General features: G+C 54.0%; 9 protein-coding genes across 9 annotated transcripts; 2 read left to right on the forward strand and 7 right to left on the reverse strand.

Moving 5' to 3' along the window:
* Positions 1–3513: 3513 nt before the first annotated feature.
* J7T55_007507 (uncharacterized protein) lies at positions 3514–5211 on the forward strand (the record flags this gene model as incomplete). Its single annotated transcript, XM_053144277.1, has 4 exons — positions 3514–3571; positions 3649–4710; positions 4764–4835; positions 4907–5211. 4 exons carry the CDS (start codon positions 3514–3516, stop codon positions 5209–5211), a joined length of 1497 nt encoding a protein of 498 aa, XP_052993197.1.
* Positions 5212–6056: 845 nt separating this feature from the next.
* J7T55_007508 (uncharacterized protein) lies at positions 6057–7676 on the reverse strand (the record flags this gene model as incomplete). Its single annotated transcript, XM_053144278.1, has 1 exon — positions 6057–7676. One exon carries the CDS (start codon positions 7674–7676, stop codon positions 6057–6059), a length of 1620 nt encoding a protein of 539 aa, XP_052993198.1.
* Positions 7677–9342: 1666 nt separating this feature from the next.
* J7T55_007509 (uncharacterized protein) lies at positions 9343–12515 on the reverse strand (the record flags this gene model as incomplete). The annotated part of the gene is made up of 2 exons (XM_053144279.1): positions 9343–10847; positions 10907–12515. 2 exons carry the CDS (start codon positions 12513–12515, stop codon positions 9343–9345), a joined length of 3114 nt encoding a protein of 1037 aa, XP_052993199.1.
* A 1129-nt stretch (positions 12516–13644) lies between these two features.
* J7T55_007510 (uncharacterized protein) lies at positions 13645–15543 on the reverse strand (the record flags this gene model as incomplete). Its single annotated transcript, XM_053144280.1, has 4 exons — positions 13645–14236; positions 14290–15146; positions 15204–15426; positions 15536–15543. The coding sequence occupies 4 exons, from the start codon at positions 15541–15543 to the stop codon at positions 13645–13647; spliced, it is 1680 nt and encodes a 559-aa protein (XP_052993200.1).
* A 632-nt stretch (positions 15544–16175) lies between these two features.
* Positions 16176–18156, reverse strand: J7T55_007511 (uncharacterized protein; the record flags this gene model as incomplete). The annotated part of the gene is made up of 5 exons (XM_053144281.1): positions 16176–16660; positions 16733–17754; positions 17848–17947; positions 18023–18067; positions 18135–18156. The coding sequence occupies 5 exons, from the start codon at positions 18154–18156 to the stop codon at positions 16176–16178; spliced, it is 1674 nt and encodes a 557-aa protein (XP_052993201.1).
* A 1048-nt stretch (positions 18157–19204) lies between these two features.
* On the reverse strand, positions 19205–20547 carry J7T55_007512 (uncharacterized protein; the record flags this gene model as incomplete). The annotated part of the gene is made up of 4 exons (XM_053144283.1): positions 19205–19644; positions 19701–20072; positions 20128–20218; positions 20278–20547. The coding sequence occupies 4 exons, from the start codon at positions 20545–20547 to the stop codon at positions 19205–19207; spliced, it is 1173 nt and encodes a 390-aa protein (XP_052993202.1).
* A 926-nt stretch (positions 20548–21473) lies between these two features.
* Positions 21474–22504, reverse strand: J7T55_007513 (uncharacterized protein; the record flags this gene model as incomplete). Its single annotated transcript, XM_053144284.1, has 2 exons — positions 21474–22369; positions 22498–22504. The coding sequence occupies 2 exons, from the start codon at positions 22502–22504 to the stop codon at positions 21474–21476; spliced, it is 903 nt and encodes a 300-aa protein (XP_052993203.1).
* A 1347-nt stretch (positions 22505–23851) lies between these two features.
* Positions 23852–24538, forward strand: J7T55_007514 (uncharacterized protein; the record flags this gene model as incomplete). Its single annotated transcript, XM_053144285.1, has 3 exons — positions 23852–23881; positions 23983–24354; positions 24422–24538. 3 exons carry the CDS (start codon positions 23852–23854, stop codon positions 24536–24538), a joined length of 519 nt encoding a protein of 172 aa, XP_052993204.1.
* A 458-nt stretch (positions 24539–24996) lies between these two features.
* On the reverse strand, positions 24997–25803 carry J7T55_007515 (uncharacterized protein; the record flags this gene model as incomplete). Its single annotated transcript, XM_053144286.1, has 2 exons — positions 24997–25551; positions 25624–25803. The coding sequence occupies 2 exons, from the start codon at positions 25801–25803 to the stop codon at positions 24997–24999; spliced, it is 735 nt and encodes a 244-aa protein (XP_052993205.1).
* Between the last annotated feature and the right edge of the window lie 904 nt (positions 25804–26707).

The following is a 26707-nucleotide window of genomic DNA, read 5'->3' on the forward strand; positions in this document are numbered from 1 at the left end:
ATCGATCGATCGCTGATTTCCCGCCCGAGAATTTCCCCCAGGGCCCCTAAGGGAGTGAGACAGTACGTCGCTCGAGATATGGCAGACTCTCAGTACATGTGCACGCAGCAAACACTTTCTTTCGTTCTGTCGGTCACGGAGACTCCTGCGGTCAAGAAAGGACCCCCCAGCTCCTGATCGCCACAAAAACCTTATTGCCCTGGTGGGCAAAGGACGACATGGCAGCGGAGACGGACTTGCGCAACCTGCAAGGGTCTGGGTCTGTGCAAGATGAGCACCCGCAGCCCCTCTCCAGGGGGGTGCCCAGATACCCAGGACACTCGATACCCCTTCGCAGCGATCCAGCTTGTACACAGTATCACACCAAACCGCTTCAATGATTGTAGACGACTGTAGTGCACGCCCACGCCCACGCCCACGCCCACGCCCATGCCCACGCTCACGCAGCCTGCAAGGGTTGCGTTGGCCTTTGGGTCATCCCCGATGTTTGGACGGAGAGAGCTTCAAATCAAGTGATTGCAGCCGGTGCATCCATGAAGGGCTCACCCTCGGCCAGGAGTCATAGAGTTGCTGTCATTCGGATCTGGGCTCAGTCCAATACCTTTCGCCTCACTACGGATTGATTGACACGCACGTTCCATGGTGATCTGTCCATAGCAGCCGACACCTGTACGTACATACATACATACCAGCATGGTTGGGTGCACACACATACTGTAGCACCTGGCTGCAGGTCGCTGCAGTTGTCTTCCCTTTTTTGCCGGGAGCTGCATCCACGGATGGCTGATCTGAGTTGGCAACTCACAAACCTAAGCCAGATCTGGACTGGCCGTCACGCAAGCCTGTCACCGGCGTGGCCAGAGGAGTCGCGGTGGTGGCCGGTAGATCACCCTATGGGCAAGTCTACCTTTGATCTCTGTCTGTGTGCCCGGAGTAAAGCTTGCGTCGACTGCTGCTAGCCTGCGGCATCTGACAAAGTCGACCTGATGGGCCAGATCGACTGAAGGTGAACTGCCATGCAAATGCCACGCCGTCGCCAGTCAGGGACACATTAAGAAGGGCCGTGTCGGCGCCCTAGTAAAGATTTGGAAGCCGTTGGCATTTGCACATCCAACTGCAACACCACCCGGCTCGTGCACACATCAGCGCCGGAAAACAAGACTGCTGCGTCAACTTGTTGGTCCTTGGGCCTCCAGCTGGCACGGTTTCCGCTGGCTGTGGTTGTTTTTTTAGACTCGACAATTGTTTCACAAGACTTCCTTGCGGCCTGTTGTGGGGGCCGGTGACCGGGAAGCGAATCTTCCATCCTGGGCGATCCAGGCTCCTCCATCATCATGAGGTGGAGGAGATGTGGCCCGGCCCAGTCTTGAGCAGCACAAACGACTGTCCGCGGTAGTGCCTCGAAGCTGTGGTGCATGTTCGAAATTAGGCGTCTCGGGTCGGTTCAGAGTGGGAGGTGCTGCCACGAGCCCATCAATCTTACGGTCGTAGAGGTCATTGTTCCTCCACGCTGTCTTGCGTGGTCGAGAACAGACAGGGTTGGTGACCATGGGTCTCTCCCGCCGGACACGGGAGAGTCTCCGCTGTCAACAATGGATCTGCATCTGCATCTCCATCTCCGAGGTGAGGATGAAAATGTTGTGCAGCATGCGGCCAGCGAGGCGGTCAAATGGGTGCACCTGGACAATGGCAGCACTCGTCCGTACCAGCAAGAATCTGACACACCTGTTGATGTGTGATCGTCGCAACTCAAAATTAACCGTCGAGCCTAGGGGCAGGGTTGCTTGTCGATTTGCCAGGAACCGGGGGTCGCATCACCCATTTTGCAGCTCCCTGGCTTCCCAGGGCCTGGGACTCGTCGATCCGTCCCCAAGGAGCCCACCCTACTAGCCTGGCTAGCCCGCCGTTTCTGGGCTAGGGCTGTGATCAGCATCGCTCCAAGGAAGCACCTGAGGCGAGAGAAGCTTGGGGCGGAAGCAGCCCCAATCCGAATTGAAATAAGGATGAAGCTGAAAGAGAAGGCCATACTTTGAGCGACTGGATGACAGCCAGACTGGGTGCTGTATGAAGGGGCCAGACACTGCAGTGAGAGGACGAGCTGGGCCGCTTGGTTCCCGGAATAACTGTGTGTTTTTGGGTGGTGGGCACGGCCATAGCAAAGTACATCTCAATCTTGCGGAGGCTCCACTGACCAGTCCGAAACGAGCTTCATCTCTTGTTCAAATGTTCCGTTCCTGTCCTCAGTTCAGCGATTAAGCTCCATGTCAGGTCAAATGGGAGTGAGCACTGTGGTAGCCCATGTCGCCGCAGCAAGCGGCTGCCAAGCTGCTGCCAGTCGGGACTCCATGAGGCTGTGAACGTGTTGCAGACTCCATGATGATCCAAGGCTGAATGTCATACACTCGTCAAGCAATGTTACGAGTTCTTGTGGGTTTCGCGATCTGATATATTCAGAGGGGAAGACAGAGAGAAAGATATGCGACGTTGTTCGCCTGTTGCCGTGGCTCATCGGTTCCAGATGACCCAAGCAATCTTCAGCAAGCAGAAGCCCAGGGCCGTGTCTGACCTCGCCGGCTCCTGCAATCTTGCCCCGGAGGTCTCAGAGTCTTCCTATGTTGGGCATACAGTGGCACTCTTCGATCGACGGCTGTGGGTGATTCTGTTGGTCCAAGCCGGCAGCCCCATCGAAGGCAGAGGGTGCCACAAAGCTGCGGAAGGAGATTTGATAGGACGCTGGGGCCCGGGTCATGCAGGACTGAGGCCTGGCCTCCTCGCTTCCGCTCACCGCGAACACAATGCGCAACTGAACAGAGCTTCGAGCCCCTGGCCCGCCTGATGTCCCGTCATGCAAGGCTCCGAGCGACAACATGCTGTCAAGCAAGGCAGGCAGGCAGGCAGACGGACAGACGGACAGACAACACGCCGTTGATGGGTGAGATGAGAGAGCTTGGGCTTCAGGTCAAAGCCATGTGGTTGATACGACAGATTCTCCGAGGCGCTTGCAAATAGCTATAGGGCTGAAGGGCCGGTATTTGCCATACGAGGAAATAAAAGTGAAATGCAACAACCCTGAGCCTCTGGCTAGCAGTATGTACGCACGCAAGCTTAAATCCCCAGATTTGAGTACGATCAGCTTGTGGCGGGCTGTTTTGCCGAAGTATCGGCCGAACTCGCTTCCGGTGTCGCCAATCAAGGCCAAGACAACTCGGCCCAGCTGACGCCAGTACCAATGCAGAAGGAGGGAACACACCTCAGGTGCCACTGCCACGCCCACGACCCCAGAACCGACGACAACGTCACAAGGCACAGGCAGCTTGTTATCCAATCGTCCCCTTCAGAAGCGCTCTGTCACCCAGAGCTTCTTCTGCTTATCGCCGCCAAAACTCTATTCACCCCATGCTCAAGAATACCTTTGTCTTGAGCCGCTTCTCACCAGTAGTATCACTCTTGCCCGTGTCTTGCCGTGGCCTGTCCATCTCTTATCGTCGGTACATATCAATGACTCCAATCACAATGGCGCCTCCCAAGCCTGCTCAAGATTTTCTGGACTTCGTGAACGCCTCCCCTACTCGTAAGCCATTCCCTCCTGCCCTCGCTCTCTTTCCTTGCCCAACATACATTCCAACAGTATTGCTTACATATCCTCAGCTTACCATGCCGTCGCCTCGTCCGTGAAGCTTCTCGAAGCGGCGGGCTTCAAGGGCATCAAGGAGAGGGACAACTGGTCTTCGGACTTGCAGCCGGGCGGGAAGTACTACCTCACTCGCAATGGCTCCTCCATTGTCGCCTTCGCAATCGGCAAGAAATGGGCTCCTGGAAGCTCGATTGCAATGATTGGCGCTCACACTGACTCGCCATGCTTGCGTATCAAGCCAGTCTCAAAGAAGACGAATGCTGGATTCTTGCAGGTCGGCGTCGAGACTTATGGAGGAGGCATCTGGCACTCCTGGTTTGACCGCGACCTGTCGATCGCTGGACGTGTTCTGGTCAAGGACTCGGCCGGGAACTTTGTGCAGAAGCTCATCAAGGTCGATAAGCCCATCCTTCGCATCCCCACTCTGGCTATCCACCTTGACAGGTCAGCCAATTTCGACCCAAATAAGGAGACCGAGCTATTTCCCATCTGTGGTCTTGCCGCTGCCGAGCTGAACCGGACCGGAGTGAGCGAAAAGGAAGCAAAGAAGGATGAACAACCCGAGGCTGATGTCGACGGCGAGTTTCAGCCTCTGAAGGCGATGACCCAAAGACACCACCCCTATCTCCTGGAGATCATTGCACAGCATGCCGGCGTTGAAACGGATGGTGTTGTGGACTTTGAACTAGTGCTGTACGACACCCAGAAGTCCTGCTTCGGGGGCCTTAACGACGAGTTCATCTTCTCCCCGCGACTGGACAACCTAGGAATGACGTACTGCTCCGTGTTGGGTCTTATAGAGTCGGTCAAGTCAGACAGTGCTCTTGATGACGAGTCCTCAATCCGCCTCATCACTTGCTTCGACCACGAGGAGATCGGTTCCACCTCTGCTCATGGGGCGAACTCTAATCTTTTGCCCGCTGTGCTTCGGCGTTTGTCGGTTTTGCCAAGGGGTAACTTTTCCGAGTCCGGCTCTGAGAAGTCCTATGAACATGTCAACCCAGACGACATCGCAACGGCTTTTGAACAAACGCTGTCCACCTCTTTCTTCGTCTCTGCAGACATGGCACACTCCGGTAAATTGCGACCGTCACCCGAACTTCTGAAGACGCTTGCTCATTCTCAATAGTGAACCCAAATTACCAACAAAAGTACGAGTCGAACCACCAGCCTGAGATGAACAAGGGCACGGTCATCAAGAGTAAGCCACACACGATGCCTTTGCTATTGTCTATGCTCTGTCGAATCTGTGGCATATTGACCTGACTATAGTCAACGCAAACCAACGATACGCGACAAACTCCCCTGGCATCGTCCTCTTGCAGGAAGTCGCCAAGAAGGCGGGCGTGCCTCTTCAGCTCTTTGTGGTGCGAAACGATAGCTCGTGTGGCAGCACCATCGGACCTATGCTCTCTGCAAAGATGGGCGTGCGAACCCTTGACCTTGGTAACCCGCAACTTTCCATGCACTCGATCCGTGAAACGGGTGGTACATACGACGTCGAGCATGGTATCAAGTTGTTCGCATCATTTCTGTCCAACTATACTGGGTTGGAGTCCAAGATCCTCGTTGATTAAATTAAAGGCAAGGCATATCCGGTTCCGAGGCCCGATACCGGACATTTCGAATGAAGCTCGCAACGACGCTCCTGGAGTCTCGCATCTACAGATGGACTCGTGCTATCAGTCCCGAAGCTGAGAGGCGCGCCTGATCTTATTCAGGTAGCTTGAGGACGAGAATACACATCATCTAACAATTGCATCAACACAATCTTGTCGCACTTCGCATGAGAATACGGTTCACCAAATGTAAAGTTCAGTCTCACAAGTCGTCAAATCAACTTGGAACCCTCGCAGCGATCATAGGTATACAATTGAGTAAGCATCCAAAACCTCGTCCGGGCGAGCCTTTGTGTTCAATACTTTTCTCTCTCGCTATATTGTCGAATCGGACATGCCAGCGATCCTCGGGACTTGTGTTCAACCTCGAGCTCCCTCGAAGCCCCATAACTTGCATCCGAATATATCTTGTACCTTCGCGTCCCACGTCTCTTTGCACCCCTTCATTGACTTCAGTTGACCTCATACATCACCAGCCCGCAATAATCCAAACACGTCTTCCGTTTCTATTCCTTTGGATCGCTGCCCGTGTGAATTGTTACAACCTCCGAACACAGCTCTGCAATTGTGCGTGTGCTTAACTGTCGTGGTCTTCTTCGCTTAATCCTGGCCTCCTCCTGTATCTTTCACGCCCTTCCTCTCCCCCTTTACCATCTTTTCTGTTCCTTTTCCTTTTCTACGCAGAGCCCACTGTTCCCGACAAGAGCTTCCTTATGTCATATTATTCCCCTCCCCTTCTCTCAAGACCTGTTTCCTTCGTCCTCTGCCTGACACAGCAGATGATGTCCTCGCTCAGCGAATTTTCATACCCCAACTCCGCTGGCACTGCCGTTCATGTCCCCGTCTCTGCCCATATCGTCCTTCTTCTCCCTCCCCTTCCATATTGTCCTTCTTCCCCCTCCCCTTGCCCCTGTTCCTCTTCTTCTTTTTCCTTTCCTCATAGCCAACGGCTCTGTCGGCGGCAGGAGCGGCGGTCCTCCATCATGCGTCAGCGCCGGCGCCGGCGCCGGCGTACCGTTGGCCTGCTGTTGAGCAGCCGCTGCCGAGTGGGGTGGCGCAATGACCTCGTCGGCAAAGGAGGCGGGCTGTCCGTTGAGGCCGGTACGAGCCGCTGCGGCGTAGTCCATCGCGGACTTCGGTGCGCTGCCATCCGTCTGTGGCGGTCCAGCTGGCCCGACTGTAGCGTCAGAAGGGGATTCTGGAGCCGGTGTCGATACGCTGTCGTCTGTCTGTAATATCTTCTGTAATGACTCCACAAATCCTACTGGAGTTTTGGTACGTTGTTCAGGAGCCAGCGTTGATGCGTCGACACTCGGCTCGGAGTGCGCAGGCCTTATCGAGTTCCCGTTCGCGGCGAAGAATTCGTCGTAACACGATTTAGGGGGCGGCAGTGGTACTCCATGGCGAAGGGCAGCCAACATGGCAAGCCGACGAAGCACCCTCAACCGCGCCGATCTTCCGGAAGCATTTGGGTGTGGAAGTGTGAGCCCTGACGTGCTCTGGGTGCTGTTACCGGTATCATTTTGTCCTCCCAATGTGTCATTGTCAGCCAAGGCCTCAAGGTCTCTAATGCGGCAATCCATGAACCGGAGGAACTCTCGCATGTGGGAAAGCCCCCACCGGTCTCGAAGATCCCCACCCACGAGCAGCTCAATCGCCAGGACCTGACTGGGCCGCAACAATTCTCCAGACCAGATAAACCACCAGTGGTATCTGCAGAGGCAGAATGGGGTGACGGCCGTGTCCCCAGTGCTCATCGCGCGGATGCCGTCGACCTGGGGCCGGTCGTCCACGTACTCGACATACTCGTCCTCGCGAGCCTGGTCGTGAATCCGGCAGTGGTCGCAGGCCCCACGGCTAAATCCCTCGAGGGGCTTGGGCACCCTCGCGTACAGGCGTTTGTCAACGGGATCCTCCCAGACGAGGTAGTGCGAGGGGTAGTGTCTCAGCATTCGCCCTTTCCTGTCGTAGATCCGCCACCGCTGCAGCGTCTCAGGTCTGGCTTCGCTAGGAAGCCCCTTTGATGAGAGGGCCGTGAAGTCATTGAATTGCAGTGCCCTATCGCCTGCGAAAGAGTTAAAGACCTCGCCCGCGTCGAGGTTGAGTCTGATAGGCACAATCTTCGCGTCTCGGAGCCCCGCGTGCTTGTCGTCTGTGGGGAATCCGCTATAAGTGTAGCTGGCGCCGGAAGCTCTCTCTTCTTGGATTGCGCTGGGGGCTATGTGGTGGTGGATGGCGTCGAGATCGTCTCCGGAAAGCTTTCCAAGCCGCTTATCATTTTCGCTGGCTTTTGTCACCCAGAGTTTTCGGTATTCAAGTGGAATAGGGATTCCCGTCTTATCGACGAGGTCGTCGGCCATCAGGGTGGACAGTGATAGAGCTGGGCTCTGAGTTCGAGCAGTGACGCCTTCGATGGCCTGCATTTTGCCGGTCTGTGCTCGAGGCTGGAGATTCCGTGTTTCTGTTTCGTTCACTGGCCGAGAAGAGGGCTGCGTCGTGGTTTTGAGTGGTCCACGGTATGTGGCGTGTTCTGAGATATGACTTGAGCGCGAAGGTGACAATTAAGAGAATAGGCCCAAAATGTGTGGTACTACTGGACCGGGGATTCAAGTGGTGGTAGCTCCTTCGCGTCCGAGAGGGTGGGTGTAATGTCGATGTTGATCGGTGTAAGAGTGTAGAGACACAGGCCAAGAATGTTGTCCTTGATTTGAATGTCACAAGAGACAAGTGAAAGCGTTGTATAGTGAGGGTTTTGAACGAATGTGTAGTTGGGATGCTGATGTTGCGAAGGCGAAAGCTGAGGAAAGGGACCGCGTATGGAGAGCACGCCCGTTCATATATGTCCCACCTGGGAATTTCGAGCAACAAAGTGGTAGGGTGATTACAGAGCGTACTTAATTTCAAAATATTGACTCTTGTCGTGGACAAGATTGAACCAGGGCCTGCTCTGGAAAACTAGCCTGCCAGCTTTTTGGAAGAAATGGGGGTCACAAGACCAGGAATCAGTTATGTCGCTCGCGGCTTGTCCAAGTCAATTTATTTCGCACATGGAGACTATTTATACTGGCTTTCCGACTCATCGGAATAATTGTGTTGTGCCTGTCGCTAGCTACTAGGTGGTCAACTAGTAATGCTAGTATTAGTACTAGGAGAAGAGACAACAGACTAACAAGTAGCAATGCCTGGATGACTCTTTTAGTGCCCTACGAATCTCCATTGAGGCACACTTCTGGTGTACAGACAACTTTTTGGTCAGGAAACGGACCAGCCTAGATGATAAGGTCACGAGTTCTCCAGACTCTGATTGACTTAGAACTATACCTGGGTACATCTGGCTCTGTCGTGCTTGATCATGCGCTTGATCAAAGGCAACATCTTGCAGATCACTAGTCAATTTTCAATGAGCTCCTGAAGACAGTCTCATTTGTCACCGTACGTACACTTGTGAGGAGAAGCTCAAGCCTTTGCGCTTCCCCTTTACCCCTGAAAAGATTGTTAGACACGACGGGTTAGACAACGATCTTCGCGGACGGTTTGCTTTAGAGACCCCGAGTTCAGAACTATCAGTATAGGTTTCATGGTAAAGTGAATCAGTTACTTGCGTATCTGGCTACTTACATGCCTAGTCGTTGTCAAAACACTCAGCTGATTCTAGTATGGTCACATCAAAAATAAGTTCATCACCAGCATTCAGTCTCAAGTGCGCAACGTATTAAATCCAGCTCTTTATGCAAATCGGATTGGGGGGATATCTTTTTTCTCTATCTATTCATCCAAACGAACATGATCGCATCTTCCACCCACCCTGCGCTCTTTCTCTTTCCCTCTCTCCATCACCTGGGGTCCGAAATGTATTTCTGTCCCAGCGCATGCTGCACACATGTTTACACTGACATCTCGAGCGCCTGCATGGTTCTGTCTCCAAACTAAGTATGTATGTCGCTTGGTCGGAAAACTTCGACCACCATGACAGCCCAGTCGCGGACAAGCACAATGTCAGTCATGGACTTGAGCCTGCTGGTAGTGACGCGAGATTAAAACCTCGACGCCAGAAATCGACGTATCTAATTGCCGACACACGGGAATGTCCTACTTGCCCCCACTTAGCCTCGTGAGGTAGTTGAGGAAAGCTTTCTTGTCTGTCGACAGGCATTGCAAGAACTCGTTCCCGTCTATTCCCAGGCTTGGGAACAAGCTTGATTGCAAGTGCCGAATGAAGGCGTCGCCGGTCTTGGCGTAGATGGTCTGCTCTAGCTGGACAATCTCGTTCATAACCTGTCTAGTTTGTGCGTCCGACGGATTAAACTGCGGGTCCCTCAGGACCTCCCAGCAGATGGGGTGGAAGCGTTCAATGACAAAAGTGTCGAATCCCGGAATAAGAGGTGCTGGAGAACCTGTGGGCGGTGTGGGATTGTTTGAAATAGCAGCAACGTCCGGGCCACCCCAGACCGATGTCATCTTTATCATCAGGCCAAAAGCCAATCTGCTAGTAGACATGTTGCCGTGCGAGACCGTTCTGGCAAGCGTCATGATCGAAGAGATGAGGGACTCGAAATATCCCTGGTTTGTTTCGCTCACGAGCACTCCTCCCAGATCGTGCTGGAGTATGATTTGGATGAAGTGGAGATATTCTCTCCTTAGCTCACCGAGTTGAATCTCGTCGTCAGTACCGCTGGCTGGCTGCGACAGGCCTTCGAAGATGCGTTGCAATAATGGTGTCAGCAGCAAGTTGAGGATGTCGTAGATTTCACCCTTGAAGTTGAATACGATTTGTTCCAGTAGACGCAGGAACATGGCCATCTCATCGTGCGATGAGCTTTGGGAGAGCAGGCCTTCAATCCATTGCGGCAGCTGAGGCAGCACGGTCGCCCCAAGCGCACCAAGAAGACGAGAGAAAGCCGAGCGGCAGGCCGTTCTGATTTCACGGTTGGTGTTCAGTTCCTTGAGTGCCACAAGAATAGCCTCCGCCACACGAGAGAAAACCTCAGATATCTCTTTTGGTGGCGGAGGCTGTTTGTTCATATTGTTGCCCGCCGACGAATCAGCAAACCCGTGAGCTAATATCCCCAGAGCTGTGATGATGTGATGGACTTGAAGAATCGCCTGCGTGTCACCCGACTTTGCCCTCGGCAAGTTTTGTTCCATATCCGCAAACAGGGGCTCCATAATTGTCCGAGCGTACAGTACTTGTTGTGCGATGGGAGTGCCGTTAGTAGAGGAAATGCAGCCTATGGCTTCGAACAAGTAGCACTGGTTGGTGAAGGCGGCATCCGCCGAATGGTCGGATTCGTCGGAGGACATGTCGTCGTCAGCCTCATCACCAGGCACTTCGGCCTTGATGGCCAGCAAGTCACTAATAGATTGAATGACAGTTTCTGTCATGCCTTGCACTTGGGCACGCAGCTGCTTGACCAAGCGGTAGAACAAGTACCACGATCTCATGCGGACTCGAACGTGGTCGTGATGAACGAGGCGGACAAAGTTTTCCAGCACTCTTGGGATGTACTCCTGGCGATTCTCGAAGAAGACGGCGTAGCGAACACAGATCTCCATGTACTGCAAAAGGATTGCAGGGTGTGGAAAGTTGGAGATATCTATAAGAAGCCGTGAGTATATGGAAGAAACACATGGCAATACTGCACTTGTGACTTACCTGATTCTACCATCTTCGACATGATCACCAAGAGCCTCTCGGCAGCAGCAGTGCTAGGCTGCGACTTTCCCACAAGCCCCGAATTTGGCAGGGCAAGCTCGCCAAACAGATACATCTCATGCAAGGCCAGGTCCAGATCTCTCCAGTCCATCTGAGAACCTTGCTGGTCAAGCGTCTGGAACGTGTTCGCAACGAGGTTGCTCAGGGTCTCCATGTAAAGATTTTGGTCGACAGCAGCCACACTCTTTTGCAGGTTTTGCAGCCGTTTCCTGAGTTCTTGGAATTCTGCCTCGTCCGTTTGTTCATCCTCGTGACCCCACGACGCAGTTTCGTCGTACCTCATCTTCATGATAATGGCATTCAAGATATTTGGAAGCAACTCGGTGTATCGAGGGGGCATAGGGCTGATTTTGCGGAAGAAGGTGAGGACATCGGTAAGGGAGGGGATGACAGAGGAGCAGACCTCGTCAAACTCGTCCGAGAAGAACCGAAGCAGCAGGGGAAGGAAGTCATGCAAGTGCTGTTCCGCCTTGGGAGCGATATCTTCACTGAACGATTCAAGCACCCTGACCACGTCCGTCATGACCACATTGACGAGCTTTGCTACAGCCTCGGCCAAGTCAGTATCGTATTTGGGCGTGCCCCTGTACTGATTCAGTGGTGGGCTGTTGACAAGCTCCGCGACGATCTGCCGAAGGCCAAGGAACCCGATCAATTCCATCTTGTCACCGGGCTTCATCTTCTTCGAGGTGATTTCTGTATAGGCGTCGACAGCGGCATCCCGGACCTTGTCGGTGTCCCCTTTGGTACGTCCGATGAGAGGCAGTAGAAGGCTGATCATGTCCTGCTGGATGACCAGCGTGATATCAATCCACTGAACCCACTTCCCTAGGACCTTGAGGGTCATCTCAATGATCTTGTCATCCTGGTTCTGATACTGCGCCAGGATCTCCTGCCAAGAGCGGACAACCTTCTGCATGTCCCTTTCCCTCACGAGGTCCTTCAGGTCAACATTGCGGTTCGCCTCGTCCGGTTGGCGGGAGAGCAGCTGGTCTGCTATCTCGTCATGGACAGCAAGCAGGATACGTAGGTATAGGATGCACCCGGCCGGGTTGTCCCTCCTGTCGCTTCCGGGCAGGCTGGTCATGGACAAGAAGTCATCCAAGAAGCTTTCCCATCCTTGTTTGTACAGCCGAACAAACAGAAACGTCAATGTCTGTGTCAGCTTGTTCTGGAGGGTGGGCGAGTCGAGCTGCTCGGGGTTGGTGGCGTAGGTCCGCTTGACATAGTCGAGGAAGGTATCCTTTAGAATTGCCAGCTGATGCGAGTCGGTCTCGATTATGATGGCGTTGTTTATGACCTCCAGGCAGACGACACGGATGACCTCGGTCGGCTGAGGGTTGCGAACGAATAGAGAAACGCAGGCCTGCCATCCTCGTGGGTCGGACCTCAGGTTGGCGAGGAACGAGAAGGCCTGTTGCTTGAGAGCCTGATCGGACTGCGGGTTCCATGCTATCTCGATAGCATTCTCGATCTGTACCACGGTGGTCTCACAATCAGTTCCAGGGCTCCAGCTGGTAAGGGAAACGAAGCACGAGCACGAGCACATGGTCGCTCAGAAGGAGATGTCGGCCGGGAACTAGAGAGAGAGAAATCTGCCCGTACCTGGCTCTCCATACTGACGCAAGCTCCTCAGGGGAGATTCGCCAGGGGAAAGGGACGTCGAGCTCGAAAGCGTAAGTAGTTGGCACGAGGGCTGCTATGACGTGCGGATCGTGTACGTTTGTTGGAGGCAAGCATGCAGCATTGTATCGTGGGTGGAGGCGGGGCAATTATCAGAGGCTCATTGCTGGGGCCGGATGAGCAGAAGAGATGCAAGGCAGGCAGCACAGGACAGGGTACGCGCTCGGCAAAAAGTCAAATCACACAGCCGCGGACCTAGGTTGCCTCGCGGAGGTGCAGTGAGAGAGACCAAGGTAGCTGTTGATATTTATTGGGTTGGGATCGATTGGGCGTGGAAAGTGGACAAAGCAGCAGCAGGGCCGAGAGGGTTGGGTTGGGTTGGACTCCGGGATATCTTACTACGGTAGGCGGTAGGCGTGCTTTGCTACCTTGGAGCAGGTATCCATCCGCACGACAAGCAAAGTACCTGGTGTTGGTGGGGCATTCAAAATAAAGGGCTTGCAGCGGCTCTCCGGGGCTGGGCCTGTCAATCCTGTCATCCATGCCACCCGTCGCATTCCATCCCACTAGGCCTTTCCTTCTGATCTGACGGACGGTACACGGCCACGTGCCGCATTGTTCGTCCAAACCCTTCATGCGCTGTTGCTGTTGCTGTGCTGTAGACTACATCCAGGCGCTGATCCCGTAGACTTTGCCTGATTGACTGCCTTTCTGCAATCGCCTTCATTGCTAGCTGTATGAGCCAGTCCATCCCTGAAGCCTGCATATTCTTTATCACTAGTCTCACACACATATACAAACAAAGCCTGTCGCCCAGCGGCCTGAAAAAGTAGTTTTATTTGCCCTGGCACCGATTGCCTCTTGCGCGAACACAGACCCTCGGTATCTTCAGAATATTCATGCACCTTCTGATGAAAAAAGAATAACGTCCCCTGTCGCGATTAAGAAACTCAATGCTGCCCTGAACATTTCGTGATAGTCCATATGCCGTAAAACGCCTATCCTGTCCTCTCCCGTCTTCAACGCTGAGCCTCCCAGCTCATAGCCCAGCTAACTTAGGTCGTCTTCTTCTTCTTCTTGGGGGGCGAGTCTGCATCTTCATCCTCGTCACCACCGTCGTCATCATCGGCAACTCCGCTCTCCGCGTCTGATCCGCTGCCGGACCCAGAGCTCTCGTGGTCGGAATCGAACTCCTCAGCAACGTCGGATTCCGACTCGGTGTGGAAGTCCTCATCAACACTCTCCTCGTCCTCATCTGCTGAGCCGCGGTCCGCTCCGCCGCCGACAACTTCATCGTCCGAACTCAGCTCCTGTGCCCGCAGTGCCTGCTTGAGCAGCTTCTCGTCCTCGTCGATCTCGTTCTTGACCCGCAGGCCCTTGAGCTTGAAGAACGACTCGAGCGCCTTCAAGTCATCCCGGTTGATGTTGCTGAACTGCTGTGATCCGGCACCCTTCATCTGCACTGTTATGTCGAAAGTGGAAAGAGCTGACACTGCACCGCTGACGCGGGAGAACGTCACAGACTGTGTCTGCTCGTAGGAAATATACGTGGCCGGCTTTGGCACGAACATGAAAGCCTTCTCCAACAGGTAAAGGAAGCCCTCGCTAGCCTTGATGGTACACTTGATCGCCTGCTGTTGACGGTGCCTATCCGAACATTAGTGAAAATCAATAGTAAAGCCTGAAGTAGGTGGACTCACGTCTCAAAGTCCTTCGCAGGCGTGGACACCTTCTTGTTGGACAGACCCCGGAAGATCTTAGTCACCACCTGGTGCATGGGCTCCTCGTAATGCGACTCCAATTTCCCGTCATATTGCTCCTTACGCATTTCCTCACTCATGTTCAAGTCGATGGTACTCTCGTCGTCCCTCTTAAATTGCATGACCACGAAGGGATACCGCGTCTGGCCTTGGCGCAGAGGGGGATCCAAGCCGATGGTGAGCAGGAAGTGAACGTCATCCGGCTTAGGGAGGACCATGAACTTCTTGACAGCATCGTACTGCACCTTGTAGTCGTACGTCTTGCCGCGAAGTCGGAAGGACTGGAGGTACATATCAATGTCGAAGCGGCCTCTGGGCGTAAGGTGCAGGACATCCTGGAATGTGGCGACGGTATCGCCAGCCGTATCTCCGATGTCCGCCTTGTCCAACAGGGTCTGGTAGAATAGTTGCGCAGCTTGGACCTCCTCCTCGTCGGCGTCACTGGCAGCCTCCTCGCCCTCGGCCTCCTTCTTGGTAGTTGTTCCTGGGATGTAGAACCGCATCTCAACCATCTGGTCCATAGCTGCGGTTGCCTTACGACCTTTGCTAGCGTGGCCGTTGGCCTTCTCCCCGTCATTGTTGGCAAGCTCGACAGCGATCTCGTTCCGGCCTGCCAGGTTGGTGTTGGAAATTTCGGAATAAGGGATTTCGAACGCTGGTCGGTTCTGGACGTTGAAGGTGAGCTCGCCCTTTGTAAACTCCGCCTTGCCCCAGTTCCAGCCCCGCAGCGAGTGGTCCTTGGTGTCTAGCGCGTGGCCGTACCAATTCTTGAAGATTCGGGTCAATCGCTCGTGGTCCTGTCGCATGTGTCAGGGTTTTCAGGTCACGAGGGAACGCATGCGTGTGTGTCGAACCTCTTGCTGGAAGCCATCGAGCTGCATCACCTCGGAGTTCCGCTGCAGAATCTTGACCTCGTAGCCTTTCGCAGCTCGGCTCCAGTGTGCGCCGGCGATGTTGCTCGATTCGAGAGTGACTGCATCGCCGCCGCCAACGGGCTTCCAACCGAGACCGGCCTCTGAGAATCGGCATTTGCCGCTCTCCTTGGACAGGTCCAAGTAGATGTGGTCGAAGCTCTCCCTGAGGTTGGCCATCTCGTCAGCTCGGTTCGCCATGTGTGCGACTGCAGTGCAATCGAAATGGGATTCATGGGGCAAGTTTTGGGAATTTCCCACAGTGAAAGACCTACATCGACATCTTGAAAGCCTGGAAATGGTTGATAAAAGGAGAACGCTGAAAGGGTGCTGCGAGCTGCCGTCGCAATTGCAGGAGGGAAAAGTTGGAGGTTCACCCAACTGCTTGCCTAAAAAGGTGCCGCCCGCCAGTTGCAGCACGGATAACGGATACGCGACGCGTTAAGTTGCTGCCACCCTGCAAGGAGCCGCCCCAAAGCTACAAAGCCCACGGGCCAACTCAGTTGATCGAAGAGCTTTCCCGGAAGTACTTAGGTACCTGATGGACAGCGAGATTCAACATCCACATACTCAATATTGTAGTTCCTCTATATCATTTGCAAATCCTCAGTCAGGATGCATGAATTATTAGACCATCTCTAAGGCTAGTACTGCAAGCGAATACAACTCTTGTAGCTGACATTGGTGGTCTCCGCTTCGGACTGGCCCACTTTATCACTCGGGATGGATAGCTACATATCCTACTCCTTTCGATTTAGATCGAGGTTTTCTATTCTTTTCCAGCCCCTGGACTGTGACCTACCCCAGATCATTCAAGATAACGAGGCCAAACATCCCTGGGCTGGTAGTTTGCCGCACCTAGAGTCAGATGGACTCCAGGTTGCACGCAACACCTCCACACTCAACACATCATTACTACATCGCCTTTCCGTCCTTCACCTTGAAACTCCTCGCCCTCAACTCCTTTTGCTTCTCAGCCCACTGTATCCTAGCCTCACCTACGATCTCGCCAACATCACGGTTGATGTCAGAAGACAATCCCGGCCCCACCAGCGGTTCACGATCCCGGCTACCCCCAGCCGTGAGGGATTCCGTGGAGGCTGACCTCTTCAGCTGGACGCCCGCAGCCGAGCTCCGCTCCTCGATCTTCTTCTTGAGGAATGGCTTGGCCGGGGAAGCGAAGAAGCCCATGCTTAACGCGACGCCGATGATAGGGTAGAAGTAGACTCTTGCCCAGACCTTGATGCTGTCCGCGAAGCCCAGCACGAGGAAAGGTGTCGTCACGAAGGAGAAGGCCGACTGTGTCACCAGGTAGGAGAAGAAATCGTAGTATGGCTTCAGAGATGTGGGTTGCTGTGTGGCCGGGTCGATGAAGAAGGGGCGGAAGTACCGTCGGAAGTCTACCACAGCTTGTCAATACATAGTTCTCCTGGTATAACTGGGACCTTTGCCTTGATTTGGACGGCACTTACTCTTCGCCACTGTCTGGATGAAGCTAGCCAACACAAACGTGAGGTAATATCCAGGATAAAAGCCGTGCCAAATCGCGCTGGTTCCGAACGTCGCCAAGCTCGCTCTGAACCCAGGCTTCTTGCCCCTTGGCGTGACCCTCAAGTAGATGTAGTGCCGTAGCCACAGGTTTGTCTTGATATTCCAGTTCTCGAGGTACGCCCTTGTGTTCTGTGCGCTCTCCACGCCCCAAGGGTAAATGTTGCTCAGCCTGTTCCAGCTGATCTTGCCAGTGATGGGGTCAAAGCCGTTGTATCCCAGGCCCGCCAGGATGCAGGCGCCCTCAGTCATGGACCAGACGCCGTAGTACTTCATACGTGCGGTGAAGTTGGTCATGTGAAGTATCCAGAGCCGCCGGGGTAGGCTATAGTCCATGTAGCTGTCGTCCAGGAGGAGGTCTGTATTATACCAGCCCGAGAAATTGAGGAAGCATATGATCCATACAAGACCCGTTGCCAGCTTCCACATCGAAGGTGTGGCGCTGCGCGGAATCCGGCGCTTCTTGCGCGTCGGAGGCTTCTTGGCTGGGTCCACGGCCGTGGGCACCTCGAACATGCTGGTGTCAAGCCACCGCCTGTACTCAGCAAAGTCCATTGCGGGCCCACATAGCAGCGAGGGGAAGAAGAAGACATAGCCGGCATAGTCCAGCAGGCTAGGAAGCTCCTTCAGGACCCTGTCTTTCTGGAAGTCTGACATCTGATCCTCAGGGAGCGTGCCGTCCGCAACGTTCCAGCAGAATGCGCTCAGCTTCATGACCAGGACCATTTGCGCGCCCGTGATGTCCACACTCGACGGGTCGTTAGCAAACTGTCGAGCCAGCTGGTTGACGCTCATGTGGACCATGAGGAAGACGAAGCCGACCCATGGCATGTAGGGGCTTCCACGGAGAGAATAGGCGATGCCATATGCGCCACCAGAGGCGATGAGAATTGTACGCAAGCCAGCCCAGAGGTCAAAGAGCCCGACTAGGTAGAAGATGCCGACCCTACAAAGAAAACATGTTAGTCAGGAAACAGTCCCAGTCTCATCCAGTCCTCATTCCCGCCTGGTCAAGTTGTCCGGGAAGTTCAGAACGTACGCTGCGGAGAAAAGGTTCTTGTACGCCGGCGTCGTATCAGGGACTCGCTTCAAGAGACCTGCTAGTGGGTATGAAAGCAGGATCGAGAAAATGAGCTTGACTATGTTAGGTCACAAGAGTTAGTCCTATACAGAGCGCTCGGCACGATGAGTCTCAGGGAGGCACATCAGCTCACGTTCATCGGGACCGGCACCAACGAGGCCTGCCAGGTACACAAAGGCTGGTGGGTCACTAAAGTCAGCATATGAACATCTGAAATGGACCTCAAGTCTGGGCCAGAAGCTCACGAGCGTGTATGTAGGGCAACATCCTGAACGCGAGGGAGGGATTGTTGCCGTGGGAAATTCGGATTATGGGTTGGCGGCTCGTCAGTCCATGCCTCTCAATGGCGTGTTCCAATCTATACTACGGGGGAAAAGACACAGATAAGAGGGTTGGGGCCAAAGCAGGTGGCTATGGTAGGACTGTTGTCCTGTGTAGGGGAATCTCGGCGAAAACTTAATTCTGTTTGTTGAGAGGTTCAACTGAAGCCTCACGACTCGAGACAGCTTTTTGAGACCCGGGGCTTGGTACACACTACACCTTGCCTAAAGTGATGTCATGCGCCACTGTCTTCTGTCTATTTTCGGGAGGCGGTGGGCCTAGCCACCACCAATAGAGCATCTGTCCTCGAACATGCCCATGCTATAATGGTTGCAACAATTTCATCAGCTGGACAATGTGAGCAATGCAGTGCACGCGTTTGTTTTGGTGATTTGGTCATTTGGCCCAGTACATTCAGTCCTGGAAAGCCGCACTTATACGACATTTGGCTACCTTGATTGTCCTTAGTCATTCACATTTCCATGAGGGTAAATACAATTCATTCTGAACCAGCCGAATCATCGTAACGTCATGAATTAATTGGTAGTATAAACTTCATTCGCAGCATGCATATACACATAGCGCCTTGTGTCTTTAGAGACGCCAGCCTTTGGCGCCTCGTGATCATTTGACTCTCGGCACATCAGCCCTCTACCATCGGACCCATTAAACGCCTTCCCAATAACTGCACCTCTTCTGCGTGTTGCATCCATCATTAAACCTGTAATAGTCATACAAGCGTGCGACGGCTTAGAGGACACAGTCCGGTCGCCCAGTTCTATCCCAGGAAGAAACCCAGAGAGCAAGAATGGGAAAGTAAACTGATATACAAGGATAAGACCCTGAACATGATGCCTCAGCTCTTGCCTGTTTCGAAATCATGGACGCTTTATGAGACCACGGTTGAGCAGTGCCAGCTTCAAGCTCGCACCAGATGCAAAAAAGTGCGCTCGACCATGATGACACCTTCAAAGATCATTCGCCTCTAGCTCTTCTATGACATGGAAGCATCTTTGTTGCTCTGCGAACTTGCGCTCATCACGGGCTGTTGCGTCGGGAGCGAGTTCTTGGATTGCTCGGTCGATCGGATCTTTGCCCACGCATAGACAATGCCGCTGACGAAGCCCAGGAAGATGGCCGAGACACTGCCAAATGTGACAGGAGCAGCGAAGAAGATGAGACCCGAGACAGCAATGGGCAGTTTGTTGAGCGCGCCGACCATGGAGTACGTCGTCGAAGAGGTGACACGGATGCACCAGGCCGAGCAGTACGAAATAAAGATGGCCGCCAGACCAGAGTAGATCATACCGATAATCAGGGCGTTGCGGGACTCCTCAGGGAAGTTGAGTTGAAGGTTTGTAGAGCTCCAGTCCTCGAAGATCAGAGAAGCAACAATGAGCGTGGGAATAGTAAGCAAGTTGTTGTAGAACATCGCTGTGCCAAATTAGTCTCCCTCATTCTGGCAACAGTTGTAATAGGGGTCCACATACAGTCCCAGTCCTTGAAGTTCATCTTCTTGATGACCTTGCGCATGGTCAAGACATATGACGCTGTGCAAAAGACATTCATACCCATCCATGCGTAACCCGCATTCAGGGTCGACACGCTAACAGACGAGTCGTATCCACCCGAGAGAGCAGCCTGGATATCTGCCCATGCAGCAATGACGGAGCTGAGAACCATCAGACCGAAGGAAAGAAGGGCGATCGGTGTCACCTCCCCGCCGAACCACAGGACTTCTCCATATGCGATAACGATGATGGTCAGGTTCTTGAAGATCGTGTAGACGGGAACCGACAGGAACTGGAGGGATTTGGTGCTCGTATAGATCATGCCCACGAGGAGCAGAGAGATCGGGTACCCTGGAAGCTATCAGTCTCTGGCGCGTCCCAGCTCAACCACAGTTGTTGGACGTACATTTCTTGGCCTTGTCAGTATCAAAAGGGGCCAAACTCGTGATCAAGCCTCCCTTCTTGCAGATCATGATGGCAGCGATACAGACAATGGACTATTCCAATGGTCAGCAGGATCCTCCTTGCGTGTCTCCTTGCGCGAGTCCACCCATACCTGAACAGCCAGATAAAACAGATTCAAGTTCCAGTTCTTGCCAGAAACGCAGTACTTGTTGACCACGGTCATGGAGATGGACGACAGGCAGTACGCGAGGATTGAGACGCCAGGGTTGTTCTGAAGCTTGGCGACCTTGTCGTGCAGCCCAGGAGGGCTGATTCTGTGTGACGGCCTCCTCTCAAGAAAGCTGTCCTTCTCTTCGCGGAAGGAATCGCCCCTCTCGGGCATGCGCAACACGAAGTCATCGCTTTTCTTGTCTGAGGACATCTTGAAAGCCTTTTCTTATCTTTCCAGACCAATGCACGCTAGTTGAACGAAGGACGGTGGACGAGAGACAGTGGGAGTCAAGTTCAGGGGCTGGATGTTGTCGAACAGTGAGCCCAGGTTTCTTGCTCGGATGGACAGGACGGAGGAAGTCGACGAGACAGAGTGTGGCCAGTTGAGAGCGGCGGTCCAGAGTTGCGAGCAAGAACTGGTCACAATGGCTCGCGGGAGGCTGCTGAAGAAGTCTGGTTTTGCTCTTCACTTTGCGGTGGAGGAAGGGAGACGCGTCAGAATGGTGGCAGCGCAAAAAGGGAGCAGATTGATTGCGATACCTGTTAACAAATTATTCTGGCTTCTAGACCACCTGCATGCACGCCCCTTTCCCAACTGCTGCCGGATGGGGGAGGGGCCTAGGCACCCAGGTACCCAGGTAGCTAATACTCAGACACTGCAAGGTTAGTGGCTGATGTCTAGGTTCCCAGGTTCACGCCTCGGCAGGGCATCTCTGGGCGGTGTATTGTAAATTTAGAACACATGCCTGCCCCAGAAATTATGAACACGAGCCACTCGTTTTACTAAGTAAAAGAGTCTTGCCGATGGACTGTACAGTAGATGCATTCTTCCATACCTCAGCGTAACGAATATGAGGAGCATTCTACATGTGGCACAAACGAATAAGTGAATACGACCTCTGTTATGGATCCTCAGGGCAACTTGCCACAAGGTGTACGAGGCCCTGCCTCGACATGGCCATCAAAGCATGCGGGTTGTCATTTTCCTCACAAAGCATCAAAGCCTCCAAGATAGTAACAATATATGTGTGCATGTTACATGACGGAAAATGCAGTAGACAATTTAACCTATTAAGAACTATCTTCTATTTTCATACTCATATGTCCTCCTCTTCACCGCTTGGGTTTATCTTCCTCCTATGAAGCAGCCATGATTGTGTCGCCCTGATCTGTCAAGTCGGCGGGATCTTCGCCCCTCTCCTCGCTTGTCTCCTCCTTGATGACCTTTTTCTCCCCCGCCTCTGGTGAGCCTTCCTCACCCGGCGGTACGGGGAAGTTTAGATGCTTCCAGTCCTCAATCTCCTCCGTCACTGACCTGAGCCTGTCGCGGATGCTCTCGATGGCATAACTCCCCAGTAACAGCCGCAGTGGAGGGTACGAGCAGTGTCCTAGCTGCCAAACCAGCTCCGCGCACTTTACCGCGCTCGTGGGCTGCCGGTCCCCAAGCCACGTCACCATCCTCTTCGCATGTAGTGCTGGTGAGGACTCCTGGCTATATGGCTCGCTAGCGGGTTTGATAAGGAAGTGGCCCCATGTCGGGAGCGGGTTGGTCTGTGAGTCTGGCTCGTCTCTCCGGACCAGACCCGGCTCCACGAGCGTGGCCTTCAGGTTAAATGCGTCGATTTCATAAAGCATGGCCTCGATGAGGCCTTCCACCGCGTATTTCGTCGCGCAGTACGGGCCCAGTCCTGGAACTCCCAGTGCCCCCGAGGTAGAGCTGAAGATGAGATAGCGGCCGGCTTGTTGCTGTCGGAAATACGGCAGAATGGCCTGGAGGATATGCAAAGTGCCCATGAAGTTGGTCTCGAATTGGTTGCGGATCTCATGCTCATCCTGGTCCTCGCAAGCGCCAATGACGCCGTAGCCGGAGCAGTTGGCCACAATGTCAACGCGGCCGAAGTGCTCCAGTGCGCGCTCATAAACGCGAGTCACCGAGTCCCGCGCCCTTACGTCGCATTGCAGGTTGAGACAATGATCTTGCAGGTTGGCATCAATAGGCTGTGGCGACTCAAAATTCCGGCCCACGCTGGCGACTAGGTCTCCGTGTGAAAGGGCGCTCTTCACAAGAGACCGGCCCATGTGACCGGTACCGCCAAAAACCTTATAGGATGCGTCAGACGACGAAGGCTGTATGCTGTCGCTTTCTGAGAGATCCACTCACCACCCATACTTGCTGTTTTGTTGCGCTGCCTGGTTGGGGCGGATCGCAGCTTGCAGGCAGCTGCAGTTTTCTCGCCTGCTCAGAATTTAGATCTAATGAGCTCCCCGAGGCCATGTTGGTTGGCGCTGAAGCTCCTCGTGAAGTGGAAGATATCCGAGCGTTCGAGGCTAATTGTGGTGAAGGATTGACATGAGCACGAGCAGGGACAGAGACATATCCCGATGTCGATACCCAGCGCAGATTCGCGGTTGAATTTGTTAGAAGGCCACTTGCCGAGGAATCTGTGGGATGCTGCTCCCAGCTGTCTTATATTGGATTGGCTGTCTAGCTTGGCATAGCATTCGGCAGATCATCGTTGGGATGAGCGAGGTTGAAACAGCCGTTGACCCAATCTCCGCCCAGGCTGAGGGTTTCACGCGGTAATATCAAGTGTGGTTCGTTATGCGCGAGTGCGTCGGTTCCTCGTGTCATCCCATCTTGGTAGCCGTAGTGGCATTGAACGGCCGGACATGGCGGTGCCACGCTCTGGAACCACGCTGACGGGTCGGCACTTGCAAAGGAAAATCGGAGGCCTGTCCCCGCACGCCTGGGGGTGAGGAGTGGGTGGATGTCTTGATACCCGAACTCAATTCTTAGTAACGAAGCCGGCGCTGGCTGTATTGGTGGAAGCAAAGCTCCTCGTACGGACATAACGGACGTACAGTTGCCGTGCTTGCGGTCGAATTCCAAACACTTGTCACAGGCCACAGAGTCACAACAATTTAGGGCAAAGAAGCGCATACTGCAAACAACTCTTCGCCCCAATCGAACTGAGCCTGAGGGCCCCAAACTGGGGTGGTCCGGAAATATCACGGTCACGCATCCTTTCATCATGTATTACTTGCTTTTTTTTCTCTTCCAAAAAAAAAAAAGGAAGGTTATCTGCTCGTATTCTTCTAGCAATAAGCTTGAGCTAAAAAGCTTAAAAAAGAATTAGCTGATGATTGATCGATAAACAACGAAAGGTTCGAGAACCTTGCAATCTGTAGTAATAGCTTAACTGTGTGTGTAGAGCCTCTGAACCCGACCCCGCCGACGTCACATTTCTGAGCGAGCACGCCAGACCATCGGGTTTTACACTGTGACCAATGAGAGAGGCCAAGTTGGGCATCACTCTCATTAGCGACGTCGACGACACCAGCAAGACCTTATTATAAGTGGTCAGGCCACTCCGATACCGACTTATCCCTCTAAAACATCTTGCAGCCTTGAAATTTGCTCGCCTTGCTGCCCTGTGCATTCAAACTCACCAAGACCAGGACTGCCTTCCGCTCAGAGCCACTCTCGCACGCACACACACACACACTCGCACAAGATGAAGGCATACCTCTACGACAACCAGCCGGTAAGGTGCACCTCGCTGCCACCGCCAATATAGAAATGCCACCACCACCACCCCACACAGCAGCGTTACACATGCTGACCTCGACCCCTCCCCCAATCTAGGGCGACCAGCGCCAGCCCCACGACTCGGGCAAGGCCGTGACCACGGACGCGCTGGCGAGGGTGGGCGTGCTCTACTACCACATCCCGGCGATCGCGGACGTGGACGCGCTCGCCAGCGAGCGGGGCTACAAGAACCGCGACGAGGTCAAGGTGTCGCCGCAGAACATGGGCGACGCCTACGAGGCGAAGGTCAAGTCCTTCTTCGACGAGCACCTGCACGAGGACGAGGAGATCCGCTACATCCGCGGCGGGCGCGGATACTTCGACGTGCGCAACGAGGGCGACGAGTGGGTGCGCATCGAGCTCGAGAAGGACGACCTCATCATCCTGCCGCCCGGGATATACCACCGCTTCACCACCGATGAGACAAATGTGAGTGGCTTTCTGACCGAGGGATAAGGAAGGAGGGCACGGCTGACTGGTTAATGCGTGTACGCAGTTTGTCCATGCCATGCGGCTCTTCAAGGAGGAGCCCAAGTGGACACCATTGAACAGGAGCGGCGACTTGGATGAGAACCCGCACCGCAAGGGATACGTGAGCCAGTACCTGAGCTGAATGGCCATCGAAGTCGGGGAGGGAAAGCAATCGCCGGACGCATTGAATTGAAAATATAGGATCTCACCGAACATATAATTACGGACCATTTATTATCTCAGGACTTGGTGGTGGTTTCTGAAGTGAAATGATTCAAGTTGGAATATATTGTCAAATCTATTCGGACTCTGCTTGAAAATAATGGAGTGGCTTATCGATGCAAGTCTACTTGGGCTGGAAAACGTTCCAGCCGACCAACGATCAAGCGAGGACATCCAAATAGTCCCCCAGTCTTGCGGACGTGCAATCCGGCCCGCGATATCTGTGTGAACTCGTAACGCCCCGTAGACCCATGTTTTTTTTTAAATTGCTTGAGCTTCATGTCCAGCGCAAAAGCATTCCTAGCCCACTATCCGTAACGCCGTAACTATGTGTGTCGGAAATCGATCTCGTATGCGCAACAACCAGTAAACAATCCACTACCGCACTTCAGGAGCGACCTCAGCGCCAGCGACCGCGAACTCGTGGTTGATGGCATTAGCAGTGTCGTCGTTTCTCCTGCCCTCAAACAGCCGCCTCCACCACATCGGAGGGTCCAGCGGCCTGGAGCCGTTGTGCAGCGGCGGGTAGACGTCGCTGAAGAAGTACCAGATGTGCCCAATGACGACGCCCATGATCTCGTCCTTGGGGATTGTGCCGTGCAGGACAAGGCTGAACCCCATGAGCACCCACGGCAGGTAGGGCGCGGTGAAGACCAGCAGGCCCAGGAAACTAAGCCGGGTGTCCGGGTTGCGCCGCGACCATATGTAGACGAATGTCGACGAGAGAGGGTGGCCCAGGAAGGGCATCGACACGAGCGGCGAGAGGCAGATCAGGCACGCCATGGCGTAGAGGAGAAGCCACGAGAAGTGCGCGGGTGACCGGCCGGATGTCTCCTCGAGGAGGCGGGAGTATCGCTGGAGGAAGTAGACGTGGAAGAGGAGGTCGAGGGACAAAGGCCCAAAGTAGAGGAATGTTGTCAGGAGCCGCCAGTACTGCGATTCACGATGGTCAGTGCCGCTGGCTTACCGGACGACGCAGGCGCGTGGCCGTGGTGGGTGTCTTACCTGTCCGTTGATGAATACAGAGCGATAGCTGTAGAAGAGCTGGAAGGCGTTGACGACCTGGCATTGCACCAGTGCGCTGGTGACGACGGTTGCGGTGGTCCACCACCTGGTGCAAACGGGCATCTCCCAGAACCACTGCTCCAGCGGGAAGCGGTCGCCTTCTCCCATCATTCCTTCCATGATGTGCGGCTGGTTTCGTTGCTCAGGAAATGCTGATAGCTGATGATTGCGTTGGTAGAGTCTGTCTGGTTGATAGATGGTGGGGGTGTCTGGCGCATACGGCGGGTCGGTCTCGCAACGCAGGCGGACAGATCGGAAGGGAGAGAGAAAGGGAGTGGACCGTGAGATTCGCGGCACCGATCCCGGGATGAGCGGTTGGACGGAGATTCGGATGGTTTGAAACCAAGAATATCGAGAGGGTTCCTTCTACCTGTATGGAATGTTGTGAAATAACTAGGTGTATTGTAGGTGTGAGACGTCGAGGTGTCCTTTCAGACGGGTACTCAATAATAACCGGGGTTGTTTCCCTAGTGAATGCTCAACACGGCAGCACAGCCGTGAATGACATGATGCGGGACGCCCACCTCGGAATGACGAAGGCTGATGTGGCCCCTATTTTCCCCTCCGCGCCTCAACGCCTACTAGACTTATCTACTATGATACGGTAGGTCGTCGACTAGAGTTAGTCAGGGAGTCTTCCAGAAGCCAACGGCTCTACTCTATGCCAGAATCTGCTTAGGCGCAGGTTCATCGTGTATTTCACCCTTGAATCTCTACTAATCCACCACTACCAGCACTAGGAGACCTCGACCATGTTGTAGCGATGGGCTGACTGACGAACATTTGCTGCAGTCTCCGTACTTGGATCTGTGCACAGAACCTACCTAGCGTGCCTGGGTACTGTGCATCCTCGCATCAAGAGAATAAAGAGGTCGCAGGTTCATGAATCGGCTGCAACCAAACAGAAGGCAGCATCAGTACCTGAGCATGTACGAAGATGGGGGGGGGGGGAGCACGGTCCATCAGACCCCAGCCACCGTTTTAGTGGTCTAGTGTCCCTTGTGCCTGAGCCAGGCGTCTGACT

This window comes from Diaporthe amygdali (assembly GCF_026229845.1).
Source record: "Diaporthe amygdali strain CAA958 chromosome Unknown NODE_16_length_960263_cov_65_539585, whole genome shotgun sequence".
Taxonomy (NCBI): Eukaryota; Fungi; Ascomycota; class Sordariomycetes; order Diaporthales; family Diaporthaceae; genus Diaporthe; species Diaporthe amygdali.